The sequence below is a fragment of the Nannospalax galili genome, unplaced genomic scaffold, assembly GCF_000622305.1.
Source record: "Nannospalax galili isolate Female #2095 unplaced genomic scaffold, S.galili_v1.0 scaffold35, whole genome shotgun sequence".
Classification (NCBI taxonomy): domain Eukaryota; kingdom Metazoa; phylum Chordata; class Mammalia; order Rodentia; family Spalacidae; genus Nannospalax; species Nannospalax galili.
Genome location: NW_008336449.1, coordinates 306,586 through 331,574, shown reverse-complemented (window position 1 = coordinate 331,574; position 24,989 = coordinate 306,586). Strand labels below are relative to the sequence as shown.

At 42.5% G+C, this 24,989-nt stretch overlaps 1 protein-coding gene across 11 annotated transcripts in view; it reads left to right on the top strand.

The window, feature by feature from the left end:
• The window catches only part of Ehmt1 (euchromatic histone lysine methyltransferase 1), a 100,653-nt gene that overhangs the window by 44,323 nt on the left and 31,341 nt on the right, over positions 1-24,989 (top strand). For 4 of the 11 annotated variants that reach the window (XM_029562554.1, XM_029562557.1, XM_029562553.1 and 1 more), the window contains 7 exons: positions 8,067-8,210; positions 9,459-9,685; positions 10,397-10,564; positions 11,796-11,878; positions 13,251-13,357; positions 23,251-23,389; positions 24,029-24,078. In XM_029562554.1, the coding sequence (XP_029418414.1) occupies positions 8,067-8,210; positions 9,459-9,685; positions 10,397-10,564; positions 11,796-11,878; positions 13,251-13,357; positions 23,251-23,389; positions 24,029-24,078 (918 nt within the window). The remainder of the gene's footprint in view (positions 1-8,066; positions 8,211-9,458; positions 9,686-10,396; positions 10,565-11,795; positions 11,879-13,250; positions 13,358-23,250; positions 23,390-24,028; positions 24,079-24,989) is intronic. The other 7 variants (XM_029562560.1, XM_029562556.1, XM_029562555.1 and 4 more) reach the window with 4 other exon arrangements.

Here is a 24,989-nt window from a genome sequence, read left to right as displayed (position 1 = left end):
ACACTGTCTCAAAAAGACCAAAAAAACCCCAAAACAAAACAAAAAAACCACTGTGTATCAAACTGGATATGGTGGCACATACTTGTAATTCTAGCATTTGGGAGGCTAAGGCAGGAGGATGACAAATTCATGGCTAACCTGTATTATTGAGTGAGTTTGAGGCCAATTTGAACTACGTTGTGAGTTCTAAGATGCGTAGGTTACATATTGAGACCCTGTCTCAACCAGAAAATCTACTATTTATGTAATTTGATTTAGTATTAGAAAAGAATGCCCACAGTTATCAGCTTTTACCTGTGGAAGTAGATATTATTTTATTAGACATTAAAGAGTTTTGCAGTAATAGAGAACAATCTTACTCATAAAATTTTGTTTTGAAAATAATTTTTGCAATAAAGTATGTTCTTTGTATTAACATGTGATAGACTTATTGGTATATTAAAATAAATTGAGGGTTACCCAAACCTGGTGACTTGAGTTCCATCCCTGGAACCCACATAAAAGTTGGAAGGCGAGAACCAACTCTACAAAGTTGTCTTCTGACACAAAACCCCACCCATACCCCCATATTTATCTCTTTCTCTCTCAAATAATTAAGTTTCTTTTTTAATTTTTACAAAACCTTTATTGAGAATTTCCTACATATATATAAGGTGTTTTGATCAAATCCATGCCCACTCCCTCCCCTCCAACATTCCTTAGAGTATGTTGCTAACAGGCCCAAAGACATTTTGACTTTTAGCCAAGAAACCAGCCACATTTCTTTGGGGTCTTATTACCCTAACTGCCTAGCCAATTCCTACCTCCTATTCTTATCCTATTCTTATTTGGGTAATCCTCTGAAGGGGTTACCCAAATTGCCAATAGGGAATCGGGACACAGACCGCTCTGATTTCTTCCATGCTGAACAGGGATGCAGGGTGAGGCAATTGGAGTGCCCCTTCAGTGGGTATATCTAAAAGACTCCCAAATTACATAACTCTTGTCTGTAGGGGGAAAAGAAGTCCTTGACTGGTGAATAGATGTGAAGGAGAAGTAAAGGCAAGAATAATTAGCATTACAAGTTCTAGACATTTTTAGAAAAAAGTCAGAACAGGGCAATTTTCAAATGTTCATTTGAGAGTCCATTGGAGTTTCTTGACAAGGGTTTCCAAAAGCATCCCTCTACTGGGTTCTTCCCCATTTTTCTTTTGTCTTCCAAGGCTGGACTGGGAAGAGTGGCTGGATACTCAGGTGAGGGTCCAGTGACCCTGCTTGGCACTCCTTTGATGAATGAGCACAACCGTCAGCAAGCCCAACTGTGGCTATGTTTAGCGATCAGGCTCAGCCGCAGTCGTGATGATGGTACTTATTTCATGCAGAAGGGACTGCTGCATAATATCTTCTTATTAAAAGGACCTGGAATTTAAAAGAATTTGGTTCTGGGAGCCACATATGAGGGAGAACATACATCGTTCTGAGTCTGTGTTACTTCACTTAGTATGTTTCTAGATCCATCCATTTACCAGCAAATTTTATAATTTCATCTTTGTTTACTGCTGAATAGAACTCCATTGTGTAAATGTACCACATTTCTGTTAGCCACTCATCTGTTGAGGGATACTTTTTTCCCTTTTCAGTTTCTAATATAGTAAATATCATTGTAACCCACATGAACAAACGTTCTTTAGGATCCTTGGTCACTTTCAGGAGTGTCAGAGCACCTGAAATTCAGGTGAACGTAGCCCCAGCAAGGCCTTTTTTGCTGGTGCTATCACCGTGCTATGTAGTGTTACTTTTGTTAGCAATGGACTTTTAAGTGGGGTCTGTATTAACAGAAGCCCAGCAATCCATGCGAAGAGTTCCTGAATGACCCTAAGGTGCTGTGGACTCTCTGCCCAGGGAGAATCACCCTCACCCAGACGCCTCATTTCCTGTCTAGTGGCATGGTTCGTTTCTCTACACCTGATTGCAACTGGTTGTGTTTATGTGCTGTCTGTGGGTGTCTGGTGGTGCCTTGTGTTGTGTTGAGGTCACTGCTGTCTTCTCTGTCTCAGCTTTGGCCTGGAGCCATTCCTCTCAGGCCATCTTTTGTCTCTTGAAAACAGGTCACCTTTGTGGAGGCACATAGCTAGTCAAAAGAGTTGGTATTCAAAAATAGTTTGATTTTGGAGCATTTGGGTTGAAAAATTTCAGTTGGGGCAGTTCAGCCTTCTTTACCCCCTTTGTTGAGTATACTTACTTGCCTTTACTACAGTGCTTTACCCTCTTGTTAACATCAGTTTTTTTTCTTTTTCTATATAGTTTGTTTGTTTGTTTGTTTGTTTTTTTATCTTTTTGAGACAAGGTTTCTCTGTAGCCACAGCTGGCCTAGAATTCACTATATAGACCAGACTGGTCTTGACCTCACTGAGATCCTGCCTGCCTCTCCTGGGATCAAAGTTTTGTGCTACCACACCCAGCCTGCTACAGTGTTTTTTATTTCTGTCATTTGCATTGACCTTCTACAGGCACCCAGGTTGTAATTCAACACTTGGGTAACTTGAAATTTTCTTTGTTGCTTCTTCTTTTGATAGTAAGTTCACTTTTTTTTTTTTTTTGAGACAGTGTTTCCCTGTAGTCTGAGCTGGCCTAACATAACACTTGCTGTGTAAACCAGGCTGGCCACTTCACTGAGTTCTGCCTGCCTCTACCTCCTGAGTGCTGGGATTAAAGAAGTGCAGGACCTCAGCATAATTCATTTTGTGGACCAAATAATTCTTTGTTGTGGAGAGACATATCTTTTTTAAATGTATATATTTTTAAAATTTTTATTTTATGTGTGTGCGTGTATTGCCTGCATGTAGGTAAGTGCATCCGTGTTGTGCAAGGCCGGTGGGGGACAGAAGAGGCTGTTGGATCCCCTGGAACTGGAGTTACGGACAGTTGTTAGCTGCCATGTGGGTGCTGGGATTCAAACCCAGGTCTTCTGGAAGAACAACCAGTGTTCCTAACCACTGAGCCATCTCTCCGGCCCCGGGGAGGCATATCTTATTGGCTCTTGGATAGTTAAGAGTGTCTCTCTGGTCTCTTACCAGTAGATACTAGTTTCAACCTCTAGTTACTATTGTAAATGTCTCTAAATGTTGTCAAATGTTGATTAGACGGCAGGCGGGGAGTAAAGTCTTCCTCCCAGAAGAGGATCACTGCTCCAGGGATCCTCTACTTAGGTTGAGTGCTGTGCGGATACTTGACTTTCATGGTTTTGTTTCACTCCAGACTTTCTGCCTTGTTTGTGCCTCTGTCTTGAAGAGAAGGGGTCCTCCTCATGCTCTGCCCCTTGCTGCTGCTGGGTGGCTTGTGACTGGCGGCCAGGCTTTGGGAACAGGTGATTCACTACCCTTGAACCATCTCAGGCTGCCTGCCATTTGGGGGAAGATCAACCTATATGGAGGAAGAAGATGACCACCTGTCTGTAGAGTCTTAGCCAGGACTATATGATGCATCCCCAGGCAGAGAGGGTTTTTGTTTTTGCCAACCCTTCCCCCAGGCAAAGTGGGATCTCTGTGCACAGCCTTAGGTTTTGTTCATCAAGTGAGAAGAATCCCTATAGACTTCCTGCTAAGGAAGTATCTCCTAATCTCTGTCTGCCTCACACTCCTGAGCCCAGCCACATGCTGGCTCCCTGAGGCTGTGGGCCCCAGGGCACATGGCCTCAGCCCACATCAGCCTTGAGCAACCAACCCAGTTGACATGTCAGTAAAAGCTCTTTGCTTTCTGCTGCCAAGCTGGGCTTCATGTACAGTTTCTGCTGGAGGGCCTCCTTGCTCTGATGTGGTTTTCAGATTCTTCTTGCTAGGGGGTCAGAATGATACCCCTCTTCCTACACAAGGAAGTGGCATTTGGGCTGGAAGGCACTTTTTAACTTTTACCGAAGTATAGAAAAAAAACCCCATACGTTCTGAGTCGTCTCATGTTGCCTTCAGAACCACTGCTCTAACTTCTGACAACAGTGGTAGCCATTCCCTGCTTTGCTCAGAGCAATGTGGGGTAGTTTTTTGTGTGTAGCTCAGAACCCCCCCCCACAGTAAGTATAATAAAAAATACACACAATCAGTATAATAAAAATTTTAAATGATGGCTCTCTGAATCTTTGACTGCATTTGTTTCCACACTGATGGATCATCAGTTTGTGTGTTCTCTTCTGCTCTACATTCCTCTTCCGGCACCTCCTCAGTTTGGGCTCGTCTGGGCTCATGTATGGTTTTGTTCCCCAGTTCTTAGGATATGTTTGGCAGTATGCACAAATTGTGTGGGGAGATATTGGGTTACTTTGTATTTCCTTTCTGGAGCCATTAAACATAAACATAACAGATATAAACAGGATAACATACTGTTATCCATTTTTATTTTTTAATGTACCTTAAACTTACCTAACTAATGGGATTGGTATCTTTGTAGGTCTATTTAAAAGTATTTTGTTTTCCTGATGAGTATAGATTTTTTAGCTCATTTTTGGTATTGGTGGGTACTACCTTTCTGTCCTTACTCAAGTAAAATAATTTGGGAGAGAAATGTTTTTAGGACTATATTACAGAATGTTCTGTCTCATATAACTGACATTTTTTTCTTATTTCACTACCAGAGCTGCTATAATCATGTATCTGAGAATGTCTCTTGGTACTGTTTCTTGCTCTTAATTCTCTCTGGCACCTTCTCTGTGCTCCTACTTCTGATTTTTTGCTGGTTGGCTTTTGTCTTGAAGGTCTTCCATCTGAGTTTACAATAGGCAGACATTATGCTGGACAATGTAGCCTGAACAAGGAGACCAGGGTGCTAGGCTGGTCTGAGGCTGTCTCTGTCCTTGCTACTTCTCTATACAATCAGATGGTTTGTCATAGAGGAGAGTCCTTACTGCAGACTTATCTGGGCTGTGACACAGATGACTTGCCTGAGCCTAGCTCGAAGGCTTCTCTCAGCTTGAACCATATCTTGACCCCACTGCCATATTCTTCTCATATTCTTAGAGAGTATAGAGAACCATATGAAAGGGAATCTTGCTAGTATAGCTAACCAAGTCAGAAAGAGGTTCTGTAGCAGGCATTACCTAGGTTCTTATATAGGTGAGTAGCACAAACAGGAGCAAAGGAAAATGTGTTTTGAGATCAGCAAGATCCATGTATTCACTGTGGGTGTCCTGAAAAACAAGGGGAAAAAAAGAGCCATCAAACTCTGGGTTGCCACATAATTTGGGAAACTTTTATTGCTTAGAAGGATTGTCTTAAAGTAATGCTAAATATAGCTCATTAGCAATACACCTGAACTATTTATAGGCAAAACAATATGATTTCACCTGGAAATGCATTTTTCCAGCAGGAGGGTCAGGGTGGAGTTTTTTTTTTTTTTTTTTTTTTTGAGAAAGGGTTGCTGTCCTGGAACTCACTATGTAGACCAAGCTGGCCTCGAACTCACAAAGATCCGCCTGTCTCTGCCTCCCAAGTGCTGGGATTAAAGGCATGTGCCACCACGCCTGGCTGGTGGGTGGACTTTTTTAAAAGTAATTTTTAAAAGATGTGGGCTCATGGGGTTTCATTATACCTCAGTCTTTGTTTTTAAAACTTTTCTTAATAGAAAGTGTAGTAACACAGCAGGTAGCCTGCCATTTGTAGCTCTTTGTAGCAACAAGCGTGTAGAGGGCATATTTGGGGTTCTGCTTTGCCTACTTTTGTCACAAATCTGATTTCTCTTGTGGAGTGGACTCTAGCTCTCCAGTCTCCTCAGATCCTACAATTGGTCTTATTCTGTAGGGAAGCAGGTTTGAGTCAACTCTGCTTTGCCAAGCCATACCTATTTGTTTGCGTTCCATCTTGTGAGGAAACAGGTGGCTCCTTTCCTTTCTTCTGGGCATTTCCTGTTCCTCTCTCTGTAAAACTGAGGGGCCCGTGTTCATTAACTGTTTCTATTCTCTTTCTCAGTTCTAATGAGGTTCCATTGCTATTCCTTTGAAGTGCTTTTTCCAACCATCTACCTTATGTTGTGCTGTTTGATCAGCATCCCCTAACTCCCAGCACTGTTGTCTTTCCTATCTCAGCAATTGGACAAAATCATCACCTTAATCATTTTTAAGGCCATATAAATAATGCATATTGTTTGTAAAACAATTCAGATACTAAGTGCATATATGAAACTTACTCCAAAATTAGGGGTTTGTTCTTTGTATCTTTGTATACTTTATCACGTTTCCTTTTTTTTTTTTTTTTTCTTTTTGAGACAGGGTCTCCCTGTAGCCCCAGCTGTCCTGGAACTCACTATGTAGACCAGGCTGGCCTTGAACTCACAGAGATCCGCCTGTCTCTGCCCCCTGAGTGCTGGGATTAAAAGCGTGCGCCACCATGTGTATTGCCTGCATGCCCAAGGAGGTCAGAAGAGGGTGTTAGAGCCCTTGGAACTATAGTTATGAATGGTTGTTAGCTTTCATATGGGTGCTGAGAACTGAACCCAGGTCCAGTACAAGGGCACCCAATGCTTTTAACTTCTGAGCCATCTTTCCTTTTTAAAATAACTCATTTCTGGGGCTAGAGAGATGATGGCTCAGCGGTTAAGAACACTGGTTGTTCTTGCAGAAGACCCGGGTTCGCATCCCAGCACCCACATGGCAGCTAACAATTGCCCGTAACTCCAGTCCCAGGGGATCCGGCAGCCTCTTCTGACCTCTGCGGGCATTTCACAACACGGGTACACTTACCTGCATGCAGGCAATACATGCATACACATAAAAAAATTAATTAATTAATTAAAAAAAAAACCCAAAAACTCACCTCCCCCATCCCCCCAAAATCAATATCTATAAAGGATTCCTGTCCACAGGCCCTGACCAAGATTCATAGAAAATCACTTGGTAGTGTTGGTTTTGGGATGGTATCTCAGGATATACAATACATACCCTGGTTTTCCCCATTCTGAGTTCTGTCCCATGGATATGGGAGACGTCTAGGCTGTCTTTAAAGGGGACCTCCTGGATGATTCGAACACACACTGACACAGGTCTGGCAGGGACTGTTTGTTGTTTCTGTTGCTTTGTCCTTTGGGATACACCCTGGTACACTCAGTGACATTTTTAGGTGGAGTCTTAGTAGAATTTACATTTGAAAGCTTTTTAAATTTGTATTTCAGAGTGCCTAGAAACTTGGTCAGAAGTCAGACTTGTGTCCCTTTCTGTAGATCGTATTTATGGTCTCTGGCCTGCATTTGCAGCCCAAATAAATAATGGCATTGCATCAGCAGAGTAGAAAACTGCTGGAGGCTGTCAGATTTCTTTGATTATTAGCATATTTGAACGTTGTCATTTATTTGGGGTTGCATCTATAGTAATCCTTTTGTGAATTACCACTCATCTTTTTCTCCTATTGGGCTGTTTTGTTTGTTTATTTACTTGCTTGCTTGCTTATTGGTTGCCAGAGAAACTTCACACAGTCAACCAGCACTCATTTGTCTGCATAGTAAACAGTCAACTCTTTTGTGGCATATGGTAGCACATAGGAACGCCTCACCAAGCGGCTTCTGTGTTTACCTTGACAACTGTTCTTGAATCTTGGTCTTCTCCAGATCTCCAATGCCCACATCCCTCGGGCAGTTCCCAGGAGGTGGTGTTGCTCTCTGTTTCTTACACCTCAGTTCTGATTCCATGTATCGGTACTCCAGCTGCTCTGGAGCTCCTGGTGGTGCACTGCACCATTCCCTAGTAGTCCCTTGTGATGGTCTTGGATTTACTACCTGGAGTATGTTCATTTAGCTCTCTTCTCATCCTGATGTTTTTCTTGATTTATGCTGAGCAGAACCCTTGGTTCTCCTAACCCTTTGAATGTGGTTACCTGCTGCTATCAGCAGGTAGTAACTTCCTTCTTCAGGTTCCTGGGGCTGACAGGTTTGTGGTAGGTGCTTCATGCTGTTCATGAATCTAGGCTTCCCTCTGAAGGGTCATAGCTCTTACAAGTCAGCTCAGACCTGCTGAGAACCTTCTGTGTGTCAGGTTCCTTCCAGTGCCCAGTGGATAAAAAAGCTATCCCCTCACAGCTCTGTCACTGACCCCTGGTCTTGTCTGCTTGCAGTTGGGCCGGTGTACAAACAGCGTGGTCAAGTATGAGCTGATGCGCCCATCCAACAAGGCACCACTCTTGGTGCTGTGTGAAGACCATCGGGGTCGCATGGTGAAGCACCAGTGCTGTCCTGGCTGCGGCTACTTCTGCACGGCGGTAAGAGCCCAGCCCGCCTGCCGGGCCTCAATAGACCTCTGAAAGGCTCTTCCCAGCATCACATCCTATCTGGGGCCTACTTCATAGAGGTCCCCAGTGCTTCACAAGCCCTTCACCACAGCTCTTGAGCCTTCTTGCCTCTAACTTCCCTTGTTTTGTGCTGTAAACTCCTGTCTTGAATATAGAGGGGGGTGTGCCTCCTCTGCTGCACTCTCTGGGACCTGTCTGTTGTCCCTGGGACATTCATCTCATATATCTACATCCGCTAGGACCACAGGTTTCATCTGTGAAGCCTGTATGGGTACCTGCACTTAATTTCTTTTTTGGTCTCTCTGTAGCCCCAGCTGGCCTAGAACTCATTATGTTAACCAGGCTAGCCTTGAACTCACAGAGATCCTCCTGCCTCTGCCTCCTGAGTGCTGGCGTGCACCACCACACCCAGCACCTGCACTTAATTTTACCTGCAGCTTCAGGTACCAACAGGTAACTTTCTGCTCCTCTTTGTACTAGACCAGGAGCTTCTGTTCCAGCTCTAAGAGCTTGTCTTTGAATTCTGTACCTGTGTCTTCTACAGTCTTCAAACACCCTCTTTATGCTTCTGCTGAGAAAAGTATGCTTCTGTGAGTTCCACAGTCTTTAGATCTCTGAAAGAATAGCTGTTCTAACTGGTGCTTGTCTGCCTGAGACTTACCAAAATGCCCCTTTGGGGGCTCTGATTCTTAACCTGTCCATCAGTCTTGCAGAGTGTGTGCTGTTCCTGAGACTGCTTCTGGATCTTGTTTTCTTTTTCTTTTTTTTTTTTTTTCAGATCTTGTTTTCTTGCATAGCTGTCTTGTTTGCTTAGTGTGGCTGGCTGTGAGGCCTCAGCCAGCTTTGTCACTTGGTAGGAGAGGTAGTGGCAGCAGTGAGGTGACCTCTGTGGCCTCTGTTTAACTTGTGAGCTCCTTACAAACTCAGTGTTTTTGTTTCTCTCCTGCTGGTTACTCGGCCAAAACTGGAATTCCATCTGCTTCCCTTACTTGCACAGCCTGGTTCAGTAGAGCTTTCAAATGTCACCCTTGGTGGGTTTTTTTGTTTGTTGCTTCGAAACGGAGTATCATTAAGTCACCCTGCTGGCCTGGACTCATTGTATAGACAGAACTCAGAGATCTGCCTGCTTCTGCCTCTTGGGTACTAGGATTAAAGGCGTGTGTAACCACCCTTGGCCATCCCCACTTTTTAAACATGATTTTCACATTTTGTTTCTAGGGTAATTTCATGGAATGCCAGCCCGAGAGCAGCATCTCTCACCGTTTCCATAAGGACTGTGCCTCTCGAGTCAACAATGCCAGCTACTGTCCCCATTGTGGGGAAGAGATGTCCAAGGCCAAAGAGGTGACCATAGCAAAAGCAGACACAACCTCCACAGTGACCCCAGTCCCTGGACAGGAGAAGAGCTTGGTCGCTGAGGGCAGGGCTGACACGACCACGGGCAGGTACTAAACAAAGTAGCTGTGGCCACCCTTTCCATGGAGTCCCTGAAGAGATGTCCTTTTTAGTTACTGGTTTCTGATGCTTTATCCAGAACTCTCAGCAAACTCGGCTGTTCATTGTGGTTCCTGATATCTAAGGAATACTGATGTTCATTTAATGCCATTTGTACAAAGGTCTCTTTCGGCGTGGCTTGGTAAAGTCATATACCAGTGCTGAACCAGTTTTCACAGTGCTTTGACTGGCATAGACTTTTGTGGTTTGGGCACTAATGTAGGCCCCACACCCTGAAGCAGTCTGTCATCTTCTGTAGGCTGTTCCTGCTGCACTGTTTGGCCCAGGTCTAGGTGCCTTCATATTAATCTGTAAATTCAATGTTCTGGAAGTCACAGTTCCAGTGGACTTCCTTCTGGGGTGTGAAACAGATCATATGAGTAAAACATGAAGCATGTTTATTAAAAGCTGGTTTGAGTGAGTGGGTGGAAAATGCTAGGAGTGTTGTCCTGACTTCTGAAGTATCTAATTTATCAGGGAATAGGTTCTGCATTTCAGCAGTTCCCTTCAGACTTGCAGATAGTAAGTGGACTGGCCATTGGCTCCACTCAGAGGGAATGTATGTGGGCAGGTTAAGGCAGGTCCTAGTTTATGCTTTCATTGGTTTCCACGAGAAAGATGTTTTCCAAATAATGAAACTCAATAATTTCCTCCCCATGAAGCATTGCTGGAGCCTCAGAGGATGACAAATCGCAGAGCACAGCTCCCCAGGCACCAGAAGGCTTCGATCCTGTAGGGCCAACTGGGTTTGTAAGGCCGACTTCTGGCCTTTCCCAGGGCCCTGGAAAGGAAACTTTGGAAAGTGCTCTAATCGCGCTGGACTCAGAAAAGTAAGAGTTAGCCTGTATTTTCAGAGATAATTCAGGGTCATATTCTTCCCCAGGGGTCCCTAGTACTTTCGAGATTTTTGAGTAGTCATATGTCCTTTAATCTCAACGCTTAGGTAGCAGAGGCAGGTGAATCTCTGTGAGTTTGAGGCCAGCCTAGTACATATAGTTAGTTCCAGGTCAACCAGGGCTACACAGTGAGACCCTGTCTCAAAACAAACCAAGAAAAAGATCATGTGTCTTTCCCACTATCTGGGGTAAATTATTGCAAATTATTGACCATTTTCTCATGCTAAGAGCAAGAGGTAAGACTATTGTTATCCCGAGCAAGGACAGTCTTATGATCTCTAGCAGGTGAGCCACCTGAAGACCACTGGAGCCGACACTACTGCCACTCTATGAACTCCTGTCAGCCACCTTCCCAACCAACCCCTGCTGTGTGTGGGCTGGACCAAGTGACTCTGCCAGTGACTTGCCAATCCCGGCATCCTGCAGCCTTCCTTTGGCCCAGGGACCACCCATATCCTCCCTCCTTGGGGAGAGCCTTACCCTCCTTAGGGTGACCTTCAAGCCTACCTTGCCATGGAAGGAAAGTGGTTTACTCATTCTTACTTAACAGAAAAGTCTTGATGCTGACAAGTCTCCCTGATGATCTTCCTCAAGATCACTGTTGCTCACTGTCTCTAGCCTGACCCACCTGCTACCCATAGTCTCTGTTCACTGACTAGGCCCCAGACTTTTCCTGACACTTCCACCCCAGGCTCCTTCCTTGCTGCTAGAGGGTAACTAGTGTCACCCCCATGGCAACGGTCTTCACTTAAGCTGTTTCACAGTCTACCATGGCCATCTTGCTGGCACCTCATTTGCCATGCTTTGTGGAAATGATTATTCTTTAGGGCTCCCTGACTTCTACAGAGCTGTAGCTTGTCTATGCCCTGGGTAGGTTCTCTGTCATGTTGTGCAAAAGTGGCATGTGCAGCATTCTCATGGCATGCTTGAGTTTCTGGTGTTTTGTTTTTGTTTTGTTTTTGGCAGTGCTCCAGGACTTTGCACATGCTGGCAAATGCTCTTTCATTGAATTGTACTCCTTGCTGTGTTGTTTTGATAGTAAGAGACTTAAGATGGGTGGGTTAGGTGTACTTGACCTTGAGGAACTGACAGGGAGTTGTTACTGGGCCCTCAGCTTCTCAGGTGCACCAAGGTGGTACTGATTGCTGTCCTCTGCTTCTCACAGACCCAAGAAGCTTCGCTTTCATCCGAAGCAGCTGTACTTCTCTGCCAGGCAGGGCGAGCTGCAGAAGGTGCTTCTCATGCTGGGTGAGTTGCCATGCCTGAGGCCCCAGAAAGAACACAGGGTGGTCTTTTTGGTTACTCCTTTTTTCATGAGCCCCATCTTACTGTTTTTGATGTTTGTAATTCTTTTATTCCTCTGGTTTGTGAAAGTGAGCACTTACTGGTGTTCAGCCTGTTCGTGATGTTCATAGTCACCCCATGGCACTAGAAATATTCTCTGCATTTCTACTTTTTAGAAAGGAATTAGTGAAGTGGCTACTAAATCAAGCAGAAACATAGATGCAGGAAAAGCAACTGTATGCTGCAATGAGGAAGCCAGTGGTTCTGTACTGACAGGAGCAGCAGTGGTACAGAGTGAGACTCAGTGGAACTGGGCACCTTCTGCACTCTGGCAACAGTTGAGCCTCCTGGCTTAGCTTTTTTGTTCTTGAGAATGTGCTTGTTAGACCTGGCCCAGTGGCCATATGATGCCCAAGCTCATAGTTCTAGGCTTGATTTCTCTAATGTTCATCTTCTCTGAATTGAAAAGGGTCAATAAAGAGCTCTTTGCGTAATGGCAAATCATGAAAGAAGCTAGAGTTGGGGGGAGGGGGGTGTTTCATTTAATTTTAACTAGAATGTCAATTTTACGCATTTCTCTATGGACCTCATGTAGTGCTAAGTTGTTCACTGCCACTTGCTTGTTATCTTGATTAAATGGCTAGAAAAATGCCCAATACTTGTGAGGTTAAGACAGGAAGATTTTTAAGTTTAAGGCTGGCCTAGACTACATAATGAGACCTGTGTTTGTTTTTTTTTTAAAAAAAAAAACAACTCAAAAGCCAGGCATGGTAGTGTATTCTTTTAATACCAACACTCTGGAGGCAGAGGCAGACAGATCTCTGTGAAATCCAGGCCAGCTGGTGGTACAGGGAGACACTGTTTCAAAACAACCCCCATCCCACCCCAATAAAAGAAGAAAAGTACGTACCTGTACACGTACAAGGACATCCCTTTCTCAGGGCCTTACTCCTACCCCCTTGGGACATGCCTGTTTTTAGAGCTTTGTTTGGCCTTGTCACTGTTCTCATAAGCTTGAGGAGGCTAAGACAGGAACATTTGAAAGCAAAGAACTCCGGAGTTAGGAAAGGCACAGTAGGGCTCTCTGATGAACAGATTGCCTATCAGGGTTCATGTGGGACTGGTATAGGGTTAGGGTTAGGATTCGTCTTATGAAGCGAGACCTGGCTCATCCCCCTAGACAGTGCAGAGTGGTGTGGTGACTCCATCATGGCCCCAGAGTTGGCTGTTTGTCTTGAAGATAATTGTCTCTGTGAGTACTAGCAGCCATTATGAGTATCTGTAAATGCATCATGACTGCATCTGAAGTAATTGGTAAAACCGTGTTTGTTCACAGTTGATGGAATCGATCCCAACTTCAAAATGGAACACCAGAGTAAGCGTTCCCCATTGCATGCTGCTGCGGAGGCTGGCCACGTGGACATCTGTCACATGCTGGTTCAGGTTCGGAGGGGTGGCTTTCCTAGACTTCTTCACTCTCAGTATTTATCAAAGTGAAGTGTCACTAGACTTCCAGTACTTGACTGAAACAGCAGTGGTACCTCTAGGCTGCCATAGGAAAGCACCTTCCTGTTCTTTCTAGTCCTGCAGTGTTGACCTCTCCCACTGTTTTCTTCCGACATTTGTCTGTTTACAGCACCACACTGCTGTGTGACTGTCTCAGCTTGTTTTCTGGTTTTAGCTTAGTCTTGGTTTTTAATATTTACTAACCCTACTGCAGAAGATGGGGTTTACTTAGGCCCAGACTCTTCCTCTTTTATTCCCAGTGACTGGTTACACCTTCTTCATTGTTTAAATGGTGTCCAGAATTTGTTTTAACTTTTTGACATGGCTTAGTAGTTAAAGGTGTCCACTCCCTCCAATAAATAAACAAATAGGTAAATGTAAATTTTTTTTTTTACATTAAGACTTTATGATCATGTAAATACTTTAAAAAAATCTCAACTTTAAATTGAGACATTGTAATTGCACATATTTATGGGGTAGAGAGTGATATTTCAATGTATAATATTCAGATCAGGGAAATTGCTGTATTACTTCAGGCCTCTTGTTATTTCTTTGTGATTAGAATATTTGAAACCCTCTCTTAGGTATTTTGAAGTATTCAGTTTATTGTGTCAACCCAGTTATTCTGTTGTACTTTAGAACACTGGAGTCATTTCTCCTACTCAGCTGTATCCCTGAACCCATTAACTACCCTCCCCATACCTTTTCCAGCTGGTGGTAACCAATGTTAGGTAAGAATGTGCAATATTCCTTCTGTCATGTTTCACAAAGGCAGGATTGTAGTCTTGTCACTAGTATTACCTTCTATCTGTAGATAGCACCCTTTGCTTATGGCTCCTTTGCTAATGGACACCTACTTTGGGTCTGTGTCATGGCTTCTGTGAACAGTGCCACAGTAGACTTGCATTTACAGATGTCCCTTGGACATAGTTTCTTTCTTTGAATGCACACGCAGGAGTACACATTCTTGATCATTGGTTGCTCCAGCTCCAGGTGTTGAGAAACCATCACACTGTCTTCCGTGGTGCGAATTTGCCTGTTGATGGTGTAAACGTTTCCCTTTGTCCCCATCTTTATAGCATTATCTTTTTTTTTTTTTTTTTTTTTTTTTTGAGAAAGGGTCTGTACCCCCAGCTGGCCTGGAACTCACTATGTAGACCAGGCTGGCCTTGAACTCACAGAGATCCACCTGCCTCTGCCTCTCAAGTGCTGGAATTAAAGGCGTGTGCCACCACGCTCGGCTAACATTATCATTTTTTAAAAAAATTTATTTATTGTTTTTATTTTATGTGTATGCCTGTATTGCCTGCATGTAGGTAAGTGCACGCATGTCGTGCAATGCCCAAGGAGGTCAGAAGAGGCTGTTGGATACCCTGGGACTGGAGTTATGGACAGTTGTTAGCTGCCATGTGGGTGCTGGGATTCAAACCTGGGTCTCCTGCAAGAACAACCAGCGCTCTTAACCACTGAGCCATCTCTCCAGCCCTATAGCATTATCATTTAATAAATATTTTTGAAAATAACCTTTCTAGTGGCTTGAGATAACATCTCACTGTCATTTGTCTTTGCGTTTCCTTGACAGTGGTAGTGTTGAACAGTTTCTCCTATGCCTTTGGCGCTTGCTCTATCTTCTCTTGATGTTTGGGACACGTGCCCATTTTAAAAACTGGGCTATTTGCTAATTGAGTTGTGTGGGTTCCTTATGTATTCTGGAAATTAATCCCTTGTTGAATGAGTATTTTACAGATATTTCCTTCCATTCTGTAGGTCAGCTGTAATGCTGCTGATTATTTCCTATGCTTTGCAGAAGTCCCATTTGTCAAGTCTTAAAATTGTTACCTGTGCTTTTGGGGTCATATCTGAAAAAAATTGTATTCCCAGACCAATCTACTGAAACATTTCCCCTGTGTTTTCCTCCTACATTTCCTTCTAGTTTCAGATCCTGTATCATTTAGTGGAGATTGTCCTATGTCAAAAATCAGTTGGCTGTAAATGTGTGGATTTATTTCTGGGTTCTTTATTCTCTTCCATTGACCTGTCTGTTTTTGTGCCAGTACCTAGCTTTTAGGGTTACTATGGCTTTTTAGTGTGCTTTGAAGCCAGATATGATGATGACTCCAGCTTTATTCTATTGCCTAGGATTGCTTCAGCTATTTGGGATCTTTTGTGGTTCCATATAAATTTTAGGAGTACTGTTTTTAACTTTAATGCAGAGTATCAGTGATATAGTGATAGAGATTACATTGAATTGATTTATCACCTCTGGTTATGTACTTAAGTGTCACTAATTTTTCCAGACCATATGTATTGGAGGTCTCAGGTTTTTTTTTTTTTTTTTTTTTTTTAAAGCTATTGTGATTGCTTCACTAATTTGTCTCAGCAATTTCATTGTTAGTATATAAAAAAAGTTTGTATGTTAGTGTTATATCAGTTCTAAAAGATTTTTGTCTGAGTCTTTAGTTTTTCTGTATATAAAACCATGTTGCCCCAAACAGTGATAATTTGATCTTTTGTTCTTTTATTTGGATGACATTTATTTCTTCTTTCTTACTGCTACTGATGGATAGTGTTAATTGTAAACTACAGAATCTTGAATCACCTGAGTGATTGTCCTGTAGGCCTGCCTGTGGGAGAGTATTTTGATTACACAATTATTGCTGGAAAAACCTGCTCACAGTACATGACACCATTCTCTGGATGGGATCCTAGAATCACTACGGGAATGAAGAATGGAAGCTGAGCAGCAGCACATATTCATTCCTTGCTCTTTGCTTCTTGACGATGAATATAGTGGACCGTCTCACTCAGATTCCTGTTGTGACTTTCTTGCCATGGTGGACTGTAACCTGAAACTTTGAGCTAAATTATATCCATTCTCCAGTTGCTTTTGTAAGTGTTTTTTAATCACAACAACAGGAAAAAAAACTTTAGGCACTGCTTCCAATACTGTACTGCATAGCAGTAGTAACAGTGAGCATCTTTAGTTAGTTTTTGATGTTAGAGGAACTGATCTCTGCTGTCTACTCTCACTGTTCTGACTTATGCTCCTTCCCTGAGTTGTTTAATATTTGTATTATGAATGGAGGTTAAATTTTTCATTTTTCTTTGTCTATTAAGATGATCATAGGTTTTTGTTCTTCATTCTGTTGATAAGGTATAGTGCATTTATTGATTTGCATGTATTAAACCAACCTTGCATCTCTAGGATAAAGGCCACTTGTAGTATTTGTTCAGAATTTCTATAAATTCATCAGAGATAACTGTGTGTGTGTGTCTGTGTGCCCGTCCTGTCTGGTTTGGTAAAGCTGGTATTGTAGAGCTAGTTTAGAAGGGTCTTTTTAGAAGGGTCCTTCCTTGTTCTTTGAAATAGTTTTAGAAATGTTGGTATTAATCTTTGAAAATTTGTGAAATCCAACTGTGATATAATCCCAGGCTGGGTTTCCCTTTGTTGGAAGACTTTCCCTTTTACTGCTTTCATTGTTATTTATTGGTTTCTTATGTCCCATCATTCAGTTTTGGTTTTGTATGTCCAGAAATTCACCCATTTCATGCTGTCGTAGAGTTTTTTCTAATGATACTTAACAATTCTTCATATACTATGGTATCACAATTCATGCATATTTCCTTTTTCCTCTGATTTCATTTGGTTAGGTCTTCTTTGTTAGGCTAGCTAACGGTTTGTCAGGTATGCTAACATTAAAAGAAAATAGACTCAGAGCTGAAGAAATGGCTCAGCAGTTAAGAGCACTGACCTCTCTTACAGAGGACCCAGGTTCAATTCCCAGCACCCGCATGGTAGCTAACATCCATAACTCTAGTTCCAGGGGACACTCACGCCTTCTGACCTCTGAGGGCATTGCACAACACGGGTGTACTTACATACATGCAGGCAATACACTCATACACATAAAATAAAAATATTTTCTAAAAAATGAAAATAGCTAGGTGTGGTGGTGCGTGCCTTTAGTCCCAGCACTCGGGAGGCAGAGGTAGGCAGACCTCTCTGAGTTCAAGGCCAGCCTTATCTACATAGTGAGTTCCAGGCCAGCTGGGGCTACAGGGAAGGTTTCTCACTTAGACTAAGTGCTTGCTGATTCAGCTGCTCTAGCTAGTCAACTGACTCTAACTCCCAAATGTTGGATTTGGTGGTCAGGTTGCCACATCCAACAGTTACATGGGTACTGAGAATCTGAACCATGGTCTTCACACTTGCGTAGCAAGTTGCTTTACCTGAGCCAGCTCCCAAGTCTAGCAAAGTTTTCCGCTTTATTTTACTTCATTGTCTCATTGGAGACTCAGGTTGAATTTCTTTATATTTGTACAATTTCTAAAGTTCTTGTTGATTCCCAGTTTTATTTCAGTGTGATCCAAGGAGATATGTGCAATGATTTCAGGTTTTGGGGGCATGTATATATAATATATGTATTTTTCGTTGTTGTTGTTTTTGTTTGTTTTGTTTTGTTTTTTGACTTTTTGAGACAGGGTCTCCCCATAGCCCCAGCTGTCCTGGAACTCAGTATATAGACCAGGGTGGCCTTGAACTCACAGAGATCTGCCTACTTCTGCCTCCCAAGTGCTGGGGCTTATAATTTTTTATTCAGATTTGTTTGTGGCTGAACAGATGATCTGTCCTACAGAATGCCACATCCTGATGAGAGAAGATTGTGTTCTGAATGTGTTGAGTGAAATGTCTGTCCGATTCATTTGATCTGTAGTACAGTTTAACCTCAGTATTTCTTTGCTGATTTTTCTTTTGGTATGAGTGAGCTCATCTATCCATTGATTAAGATGAGATAAAGTCCTGAGTTGTTACTGTGTTCAAGTCTTATCTCTCCCTTTAAATCTGATGGTTTTGTGTTTTTTTTGTGTGTGGGTTTTTTTTTGTCTTTTTTGAGCTAGGGTCTCCCTGTAGTCACAGCTGGCCTGGATTCACTGTGGAGACCAGGCTGACCTCAAAGTCACAGATATCTACTTGCCTCCGCCTCCCAAGTGCTAGGATTAAAAGCATACACCACCAGCTCAGCCTGATGTTTGTTTTATTAACTGTGCTTTAGGGTTGGGTGCACACATATTTATAGTTATTTTCTCTGTTAAAATCTGTTTTATTGGTGTATATCAAACCTGCCTGCTCGCATTTTCTTAGTAGATCTTTTTCCAAGATTTACTTGGTCCGTGTGTGTTTTTACTGAAATGAGTTTCTTACTGACAGCAGATCATCAGATCTTACTTTTTATTCCATTCAGCAAGCCTGTACTTTTTCATTGGGTGACTTTTCTGTTTTCATTCAAGGCCATTATCGTATGACATACTCCTGCCAGCTTGTTCATTTTCTCCCCATTGTTTGTATATCATGTTTCCTCTCGGGTATCCTTGTTGTTTGGTAGTTGTCTGTACTGTGATAGGATTTGATTCTGTTTTGTTCATCTGTTCTGTAGAGTAGAACAAAAGAAGAAACAGTTGTTCTTTCGCATGTTTTCCTGATGGTAGTCATCTTTCTTTTAGTTCTAATGTCAACACTCCATTAAACTTCCTCATATGGTTGGACCGGTGATAGGTCCTCAGTGTTGCCTGTCTTAGAAAGTCTGTGTTTCACCCTCATGCTCAGTGATTGCTTTCCTGAGTCTGGAGTCTCAGCTAGTCGTCTTGTTTTGTTTTTTTGTTTTCTTTCAGCACTTAATGACATTCAGAGGAACGCATCATTTCACTCTCACCTGGCTTATAAGGTTTCTACTGAGAAATCTGTTCTTGGTCTAATGAGGAGTCCCTTGTATGTGACTTGATGATTTTCTCAAGCTGATTGAGATTCTCACTTTGTCTTGAGGTTTTTTTTTTTTTTTTTGGGGTCTTTTTTTGAGACAGGGTCTCCCTGTAGCTCCAGGCCTGGAACTTACTATGTAGACCAGTCTGGTCTCAAATTCACAGATATCTGCCTGCCTCTGCCTCCTGAGGACTGGGATTAAATGCATACGCCACCACTCCTGTCCTGTCTTGAGCTTTTGATAGTTTATTGTAATAAGCCTGGAAGATCATCTTTTTTTTGTTGTTGTTGAATCTATTTTGGGGTCCTTTGTGCTTCCTGGACCTAGATGTTCACATTTTTCCAAGATTTGTAAGGATTTCTGTATTTACCTGTTTTCTATATCTTTCTTTTACCCTTCTGGAGCAACCATAATGGTAAATGTGTCTCTTTATGGTATGCAGTAAGTCTTAAAGGCTTTTTTGTTCTTGTACGTATGCATATGTATATTTATACAATTTTTGTTTTGTCAAGCTTAGAAATTCTTTGCTGAACCATCAAATCCTCAATGGTATATTTTATGTGTAGCTAGCTATTGTCTTGTTCCCGTGGTTGAGCTGTTGTTGCTTTCTGTCTGACCCTGCTTAACCCATTGCACAGACTGTAGCACTTTCCCCATTTATACCTCTAGGTGCTATGCAGATATCTTGTGTTGCCGTCATCCTTTGTGAGGCTCGCTCCAGGACCAGGACCCTAGTGATAGGTCTGTTTTCTAACTGCCATGCTGAGTTTGATGCACGGTGGCATCTGACACTTCGTATGTGGTGTTATGCTTATTTCTGAAAGTTCTGAGAACTGTCTTCTAACCTCTTTGGTCTGAAGTCTCGTCCCCTCACTATAAGTGTTTTCCTTTATAACTTCCAAAATAATCTTCCATCTGTCTTAGCTCTCTCCTGCTTGAACCCTTCCTGTACATCAGGATGGGACCTTGTAGAGTGAGTCCTGACCATAGTCCATCTCATTGCATGCTGGCTGTACTTTGTAGGCATCTTCTCAATTTGGCTCCTAGCTCCTAGGCTGGGTTTAGTCTGTGCTTTCACATTTGGAATCCTGAGAACCTTTTGTGGAAGATGAGCTTTGTGGCATGCCTGTGTTTAAGTTGACTGAGGTGGGAAGACCCACCCACTGAGATCCTGGACTGTATACAAAAAGCTCTCTGCTTTTTAACTAAGAGTACAGTGTGATCAGCTGCCTCAAGTTCCTGCCACTGTGCCTTCCCCTCCACAATGGATAGTAGTAACTAATACACCAAATAAAAGAGTCCAAAAGTCATCTAGCAGAAACTGCCCCAGAGGAACAGGGAGTGTGACATGGGTATCTGTCTTTACTGGGGACCCTGGCCAGAATCTAGAGGTGATGTTAGATATAAGATACCACACAAATGCTTATAACCTGAAGAAAGAACACCCGTGGATTCAGGAACAAACACAAATAAATACATTGTTCTTCTTCCTGAGAAACATTAAGAGAATACCTTAGGTTCTGGGGGAAGGGGAAGCACACAAAAAGTAAAGACTGGCATCGTAAGTACTACGTCAAGGAATCAGACCAAGTGCCACAGTGAGAAGTGAAATATGTCAGGCTCATCCAGACCATTAGACATTGAACAGAACTCCATGTAACGTGTATAAAGAGCTCCTATATATAAAAGGATATCCAAATATGTATTTCATTTTGAATGTCTTTAGGCTTTTAAGACATGGTGAAAACAGAGAACTCATACAGCTTCCTCAGAGATACCATAATGCAAACCATAGCCCAGGACAAAGATAAGAAGTACCAGAATATACTATAGAATGAGACTCTACCTCAAACAACAATAACAAAAAACAACGGAAGGAAGGAAGAGAACAGTCAAGAAGCAACCTGATCTTTACATTCAGCTTCAGATCTCACTTGGATTTCCTCCCCCTTTTTTTGAGACAGGATCTTACTATGTAGCCCTGGCTGGCCTGAACTTGCTATGAAAACAGGCTGGCCTCAAACAAATACTGTGGTTCACTGTGATCTACTTTACCTTTAATCTAATTTAGATATTTTGTGGGCCTTTTTGTTCTTTACTGTGTTTTTTTTCGGGGCGGGTGGGGGTAGGAGTCCTGGCAGAAAAGAGCTGAGTATGTTCTGTGCAGATAGAGCCATTGTCCTGCCTGCAGAGTACAGCCTGCACCCTTCTTTGACTTCTACTTCCACGTAGACACTCTTGGTCTTATTCTGTGTGTTTTAAAGTCATTTGCTTATTAAAATTAGCTGCTCTGGCATTCTATCTTTCTGTTGTATCAGATTTGGCAGCCAGACCTTGACTTTTTGGTTTAGTGTTTGAAATCAACCTTGTTTCCTCCCTAATGCTCTAGTCACTTGATCTCTGGCCCCTATCCTATGGGACCGCGGTTCTACCTTTTGAGGACAACTCTTAACATAACCAGTCTCTGTGCAGCTTGTAGCCTTTAACTGAATCTAGGTTTGTAGAAAGACTCTTCACCTACTTTTATTACTTTTGCCTTTTTATTACTGACAGTAAATACTATTTTTCACTTTATCTCTTAATAAATGTTTACTTTATAAACTAAGTATTAGCCTTTTGTTCTTAATCTAAGATGTTAAACTGAGTCTCTTGTAGAAAAGACTCAGCTGCCAGCAGCTGACTTGCTCTTGGCCAAAGCTGATGTCTAACTGGGGCCCTACTTGTGTGTACCTGTCAGTCCATTTGCCTCTAAGTTCTTCATTTTATTGAAGAAATTATAAGTTGCTTCAAAATTCATATCACTGGAAGCTAGTTCTGTTTATTTTGTAAAACACTGCAACATTTAGCAAAATAGGCAGAATAGACTGGGTATCCTCTGCTCTGTCATACTTTTTCTTTCCCTTGAGGTCCCACCCATCCTTCTGGCTCCTGCTTATGCCTTAGAGGTTAACACTATTCTCATTGCTAAAGTTGTCATCACACTACCATGCTGTGAATCTTTTCCATCAGATTAATTTAGAAATTAGACATAGCAAAAATACTTTGCTTGAAATAGGACTTGGTAGTCATAGAAGAGATTGAATCAAGTGGGCCTGAGTACTATCATTGTATAGCCTTATTTCTAGCAATTATGTCTTGAATGCGGTTTTGGAGATTCAGACATAGCTGGTCACTAAAACAGTTTTAATGGTGTTTCTTTGTTGGGGAACCCTGCTGCTAGGGTTGTAGTCCTCCATGTCCGGATAGCTCTAAGGGGCTCGACGCTATGTGGAAGGACTCCCCTTCTCAGTAGGGGGCCTCCTGCTCTCTGCCTGACTTACCTGGAAAGTGCTGCCAAGCATGGATGCCTGACCTTATTTGGAACATGACCTTTGGCATAGTTACCTGGAGTAAAAACTACCCCCAGGTTTTTTCTATATGATAATTAAGCATTGCCCTGTAGTCAGTAGTCGCAGTCTCGGAGTACTGCCACATGTAAATAAAGCATACTATGAGCACCTATCAGCTGAAGCATTGGCTACTGCCTCCACACTATATTTTCCCTAGTTCTCCCACTGCATAAACGGAGCTGTTTCATTGAATCTAGAGCTGTTTCACTGAGTCTGGAGCTGTTTGTATCACTGAACCTGCCTCCCCTGAAGGGCTTTCTTCTGTCAGTGCTCACTGGCCATCCTGATCCTGTTCATCGCTTCTGCTCCCTTTGTCCTCGTGGGCCGGTGGCCAGCGACCCACGAGGGAAGGAAGAGACCCCACATTTCTTGAATGTGTTTCCTTTTTTGAAATTTATTATTTTATGTGTATGAGTGTATTGCTATTGCCTGCATGTGTGTAAGTGCACTCATGTCATACAGTGCTTGCAGAGGTCAGAAGAGGGTGTCAGATCCCCTGGAACTGGAGTTAGGATGGTTGTGAGTGCTGGGAATCAAACCTGGGTCCTCTGTAAGAGCAGTCAGTGCTCTTAACCTCTGAGCCATCTCTCTCCAGTCCCTGAATCTGTTTTACCTGTATTCTTACTGGGTGAGAGATACAGCAGTTGCTCTCCACATATCTAAATAGTCTTTGTTTTACTAGGCGGGCGCCAATATTGACACCTGCTCAGAAGACCAGCGGACTCCCCTTATGGAGGCTGCAGAAAACAACCACTTGGATGCAGTGAAGTACCTCATCAAGGCCGGAGCACAGGTGGATCCGAAGGTACCCACCCCGTCAGGTTCATATTCCTATTTCATGTGTAGATGTTTCTTAGATGAACAGGGGACAGTTTCTCCTTGGAACGCCTTTAGGAATGTATTGCCGTCAGACATTGCCCCATTGTCCAGAGTAGTACCTTCACCTTATTTGGTGTAGCACTTACTTTTCTTGTCACCATTCAAATGCCTGACAGAACAACTTACAGGGAGGAAAAATTTATTTTGTTCGGTTCATGGTTTCAGGAGGATTTTAGTTCACAGTAGTGCAGAAGTCATGGCAGAGTGATAGTCTGAGGCAGCAGGAACTTGTAGTAGGCACTTTTTTCACATAGTGACAGATGAGAAGGAGAAAAATATAGATGAGATCCAAGAGCAGGTATAATCTGCAGAGACCTGCTCATGACCTTCTTTTGTTAGCCAGACTCCACCTCCTGAAGGCCTTGCAGCCTTTAAGATGGAAATCAGGCATTTAAAACATGAACCTGTGGGGGATGTTTCAGATGCAAACCATAAGCACTCAGCAACCTGGCTTATTAGTAAAGATTCCTTGGCAAGCACTGTATCGGCTGTGAGAGCACTAGATGAATCAGCCAGTAAGGAGCTGTCCATGAAGAAGCTTTTCGCTCCTTCATTCATTGTACTTTCCCTCTTCTGTCCAGAGCAGTTAGCCAAGAAGAGAAATAGAAAGCATCCAGATTGGAAAGAGGAGGTAAATATCTCTCAGTTCACAGTTAATGTCATGTTATGTATAGAAAATTCTGAAGGCTCTATAAAAGTGTTGCTAGAGTTATTCTAATTCAACAAAGGATAAACTAGAAAATTGGCACACAAATAACAGTTATGTTTCTTTTTTGTGAGACCGGGTCTCACTATGTACTGCAAGCTTAGAACTTGTGATCCTTCTGCCTCAGGCTCCCAAGTACTGGCATGATAGGTGTGTATCACCATGCCTGACTCTATATATTTCTATAGTCTTGCAATTAACTATCCAAAAAGGAAGTTAAATTAATTCTATTTATAGTAACATCACAAAGAATGAAAATACTTAGTTAGGAGTATGTTTAATTGAAGAGGCAAAGCATTTACATATTGGAAACTACAAACAATTGCTGAAAGTAATTTAAGTAGGTACAATAGGGTTGGGGATGTAACTGAGTTTGGTGGAGTGCTTACCTCACATTCGTGAGGTCCTGGGGCTTGAGTCCCAACACCTCATAAAACCAAGCATGGTGGTGCATGCCTTTAATCCTAGCACAAGGGAGGCAAAGGCTAGAAGATCAGAAGTTCCAAGATCGTCCTTGGCCACATAATGAATTTAAGGGTAGCCTAGGCTATGTGAGACCCTGTTTCTCCTATCCCCACCCCAAAAGATACAAATAAATGGAAGACATCGCTTGTCTTTACATATTCCATGCAATTCTTATCAAAATTCCAACCAAATACAGAAAAAAAATCATCCCAATGTTTGTGTAATAGATTCTCAGGAGACCTGGAATAAGTTTGACAAAGAGTAATACCAATGAATTTATACTTCCTGCTTTTAGAACTTAACTACAAAGCTACAGTAATGAAAATAGTGTTGTATTGACATAAAGACAGAGGAGAGATCTCAGAAATAAA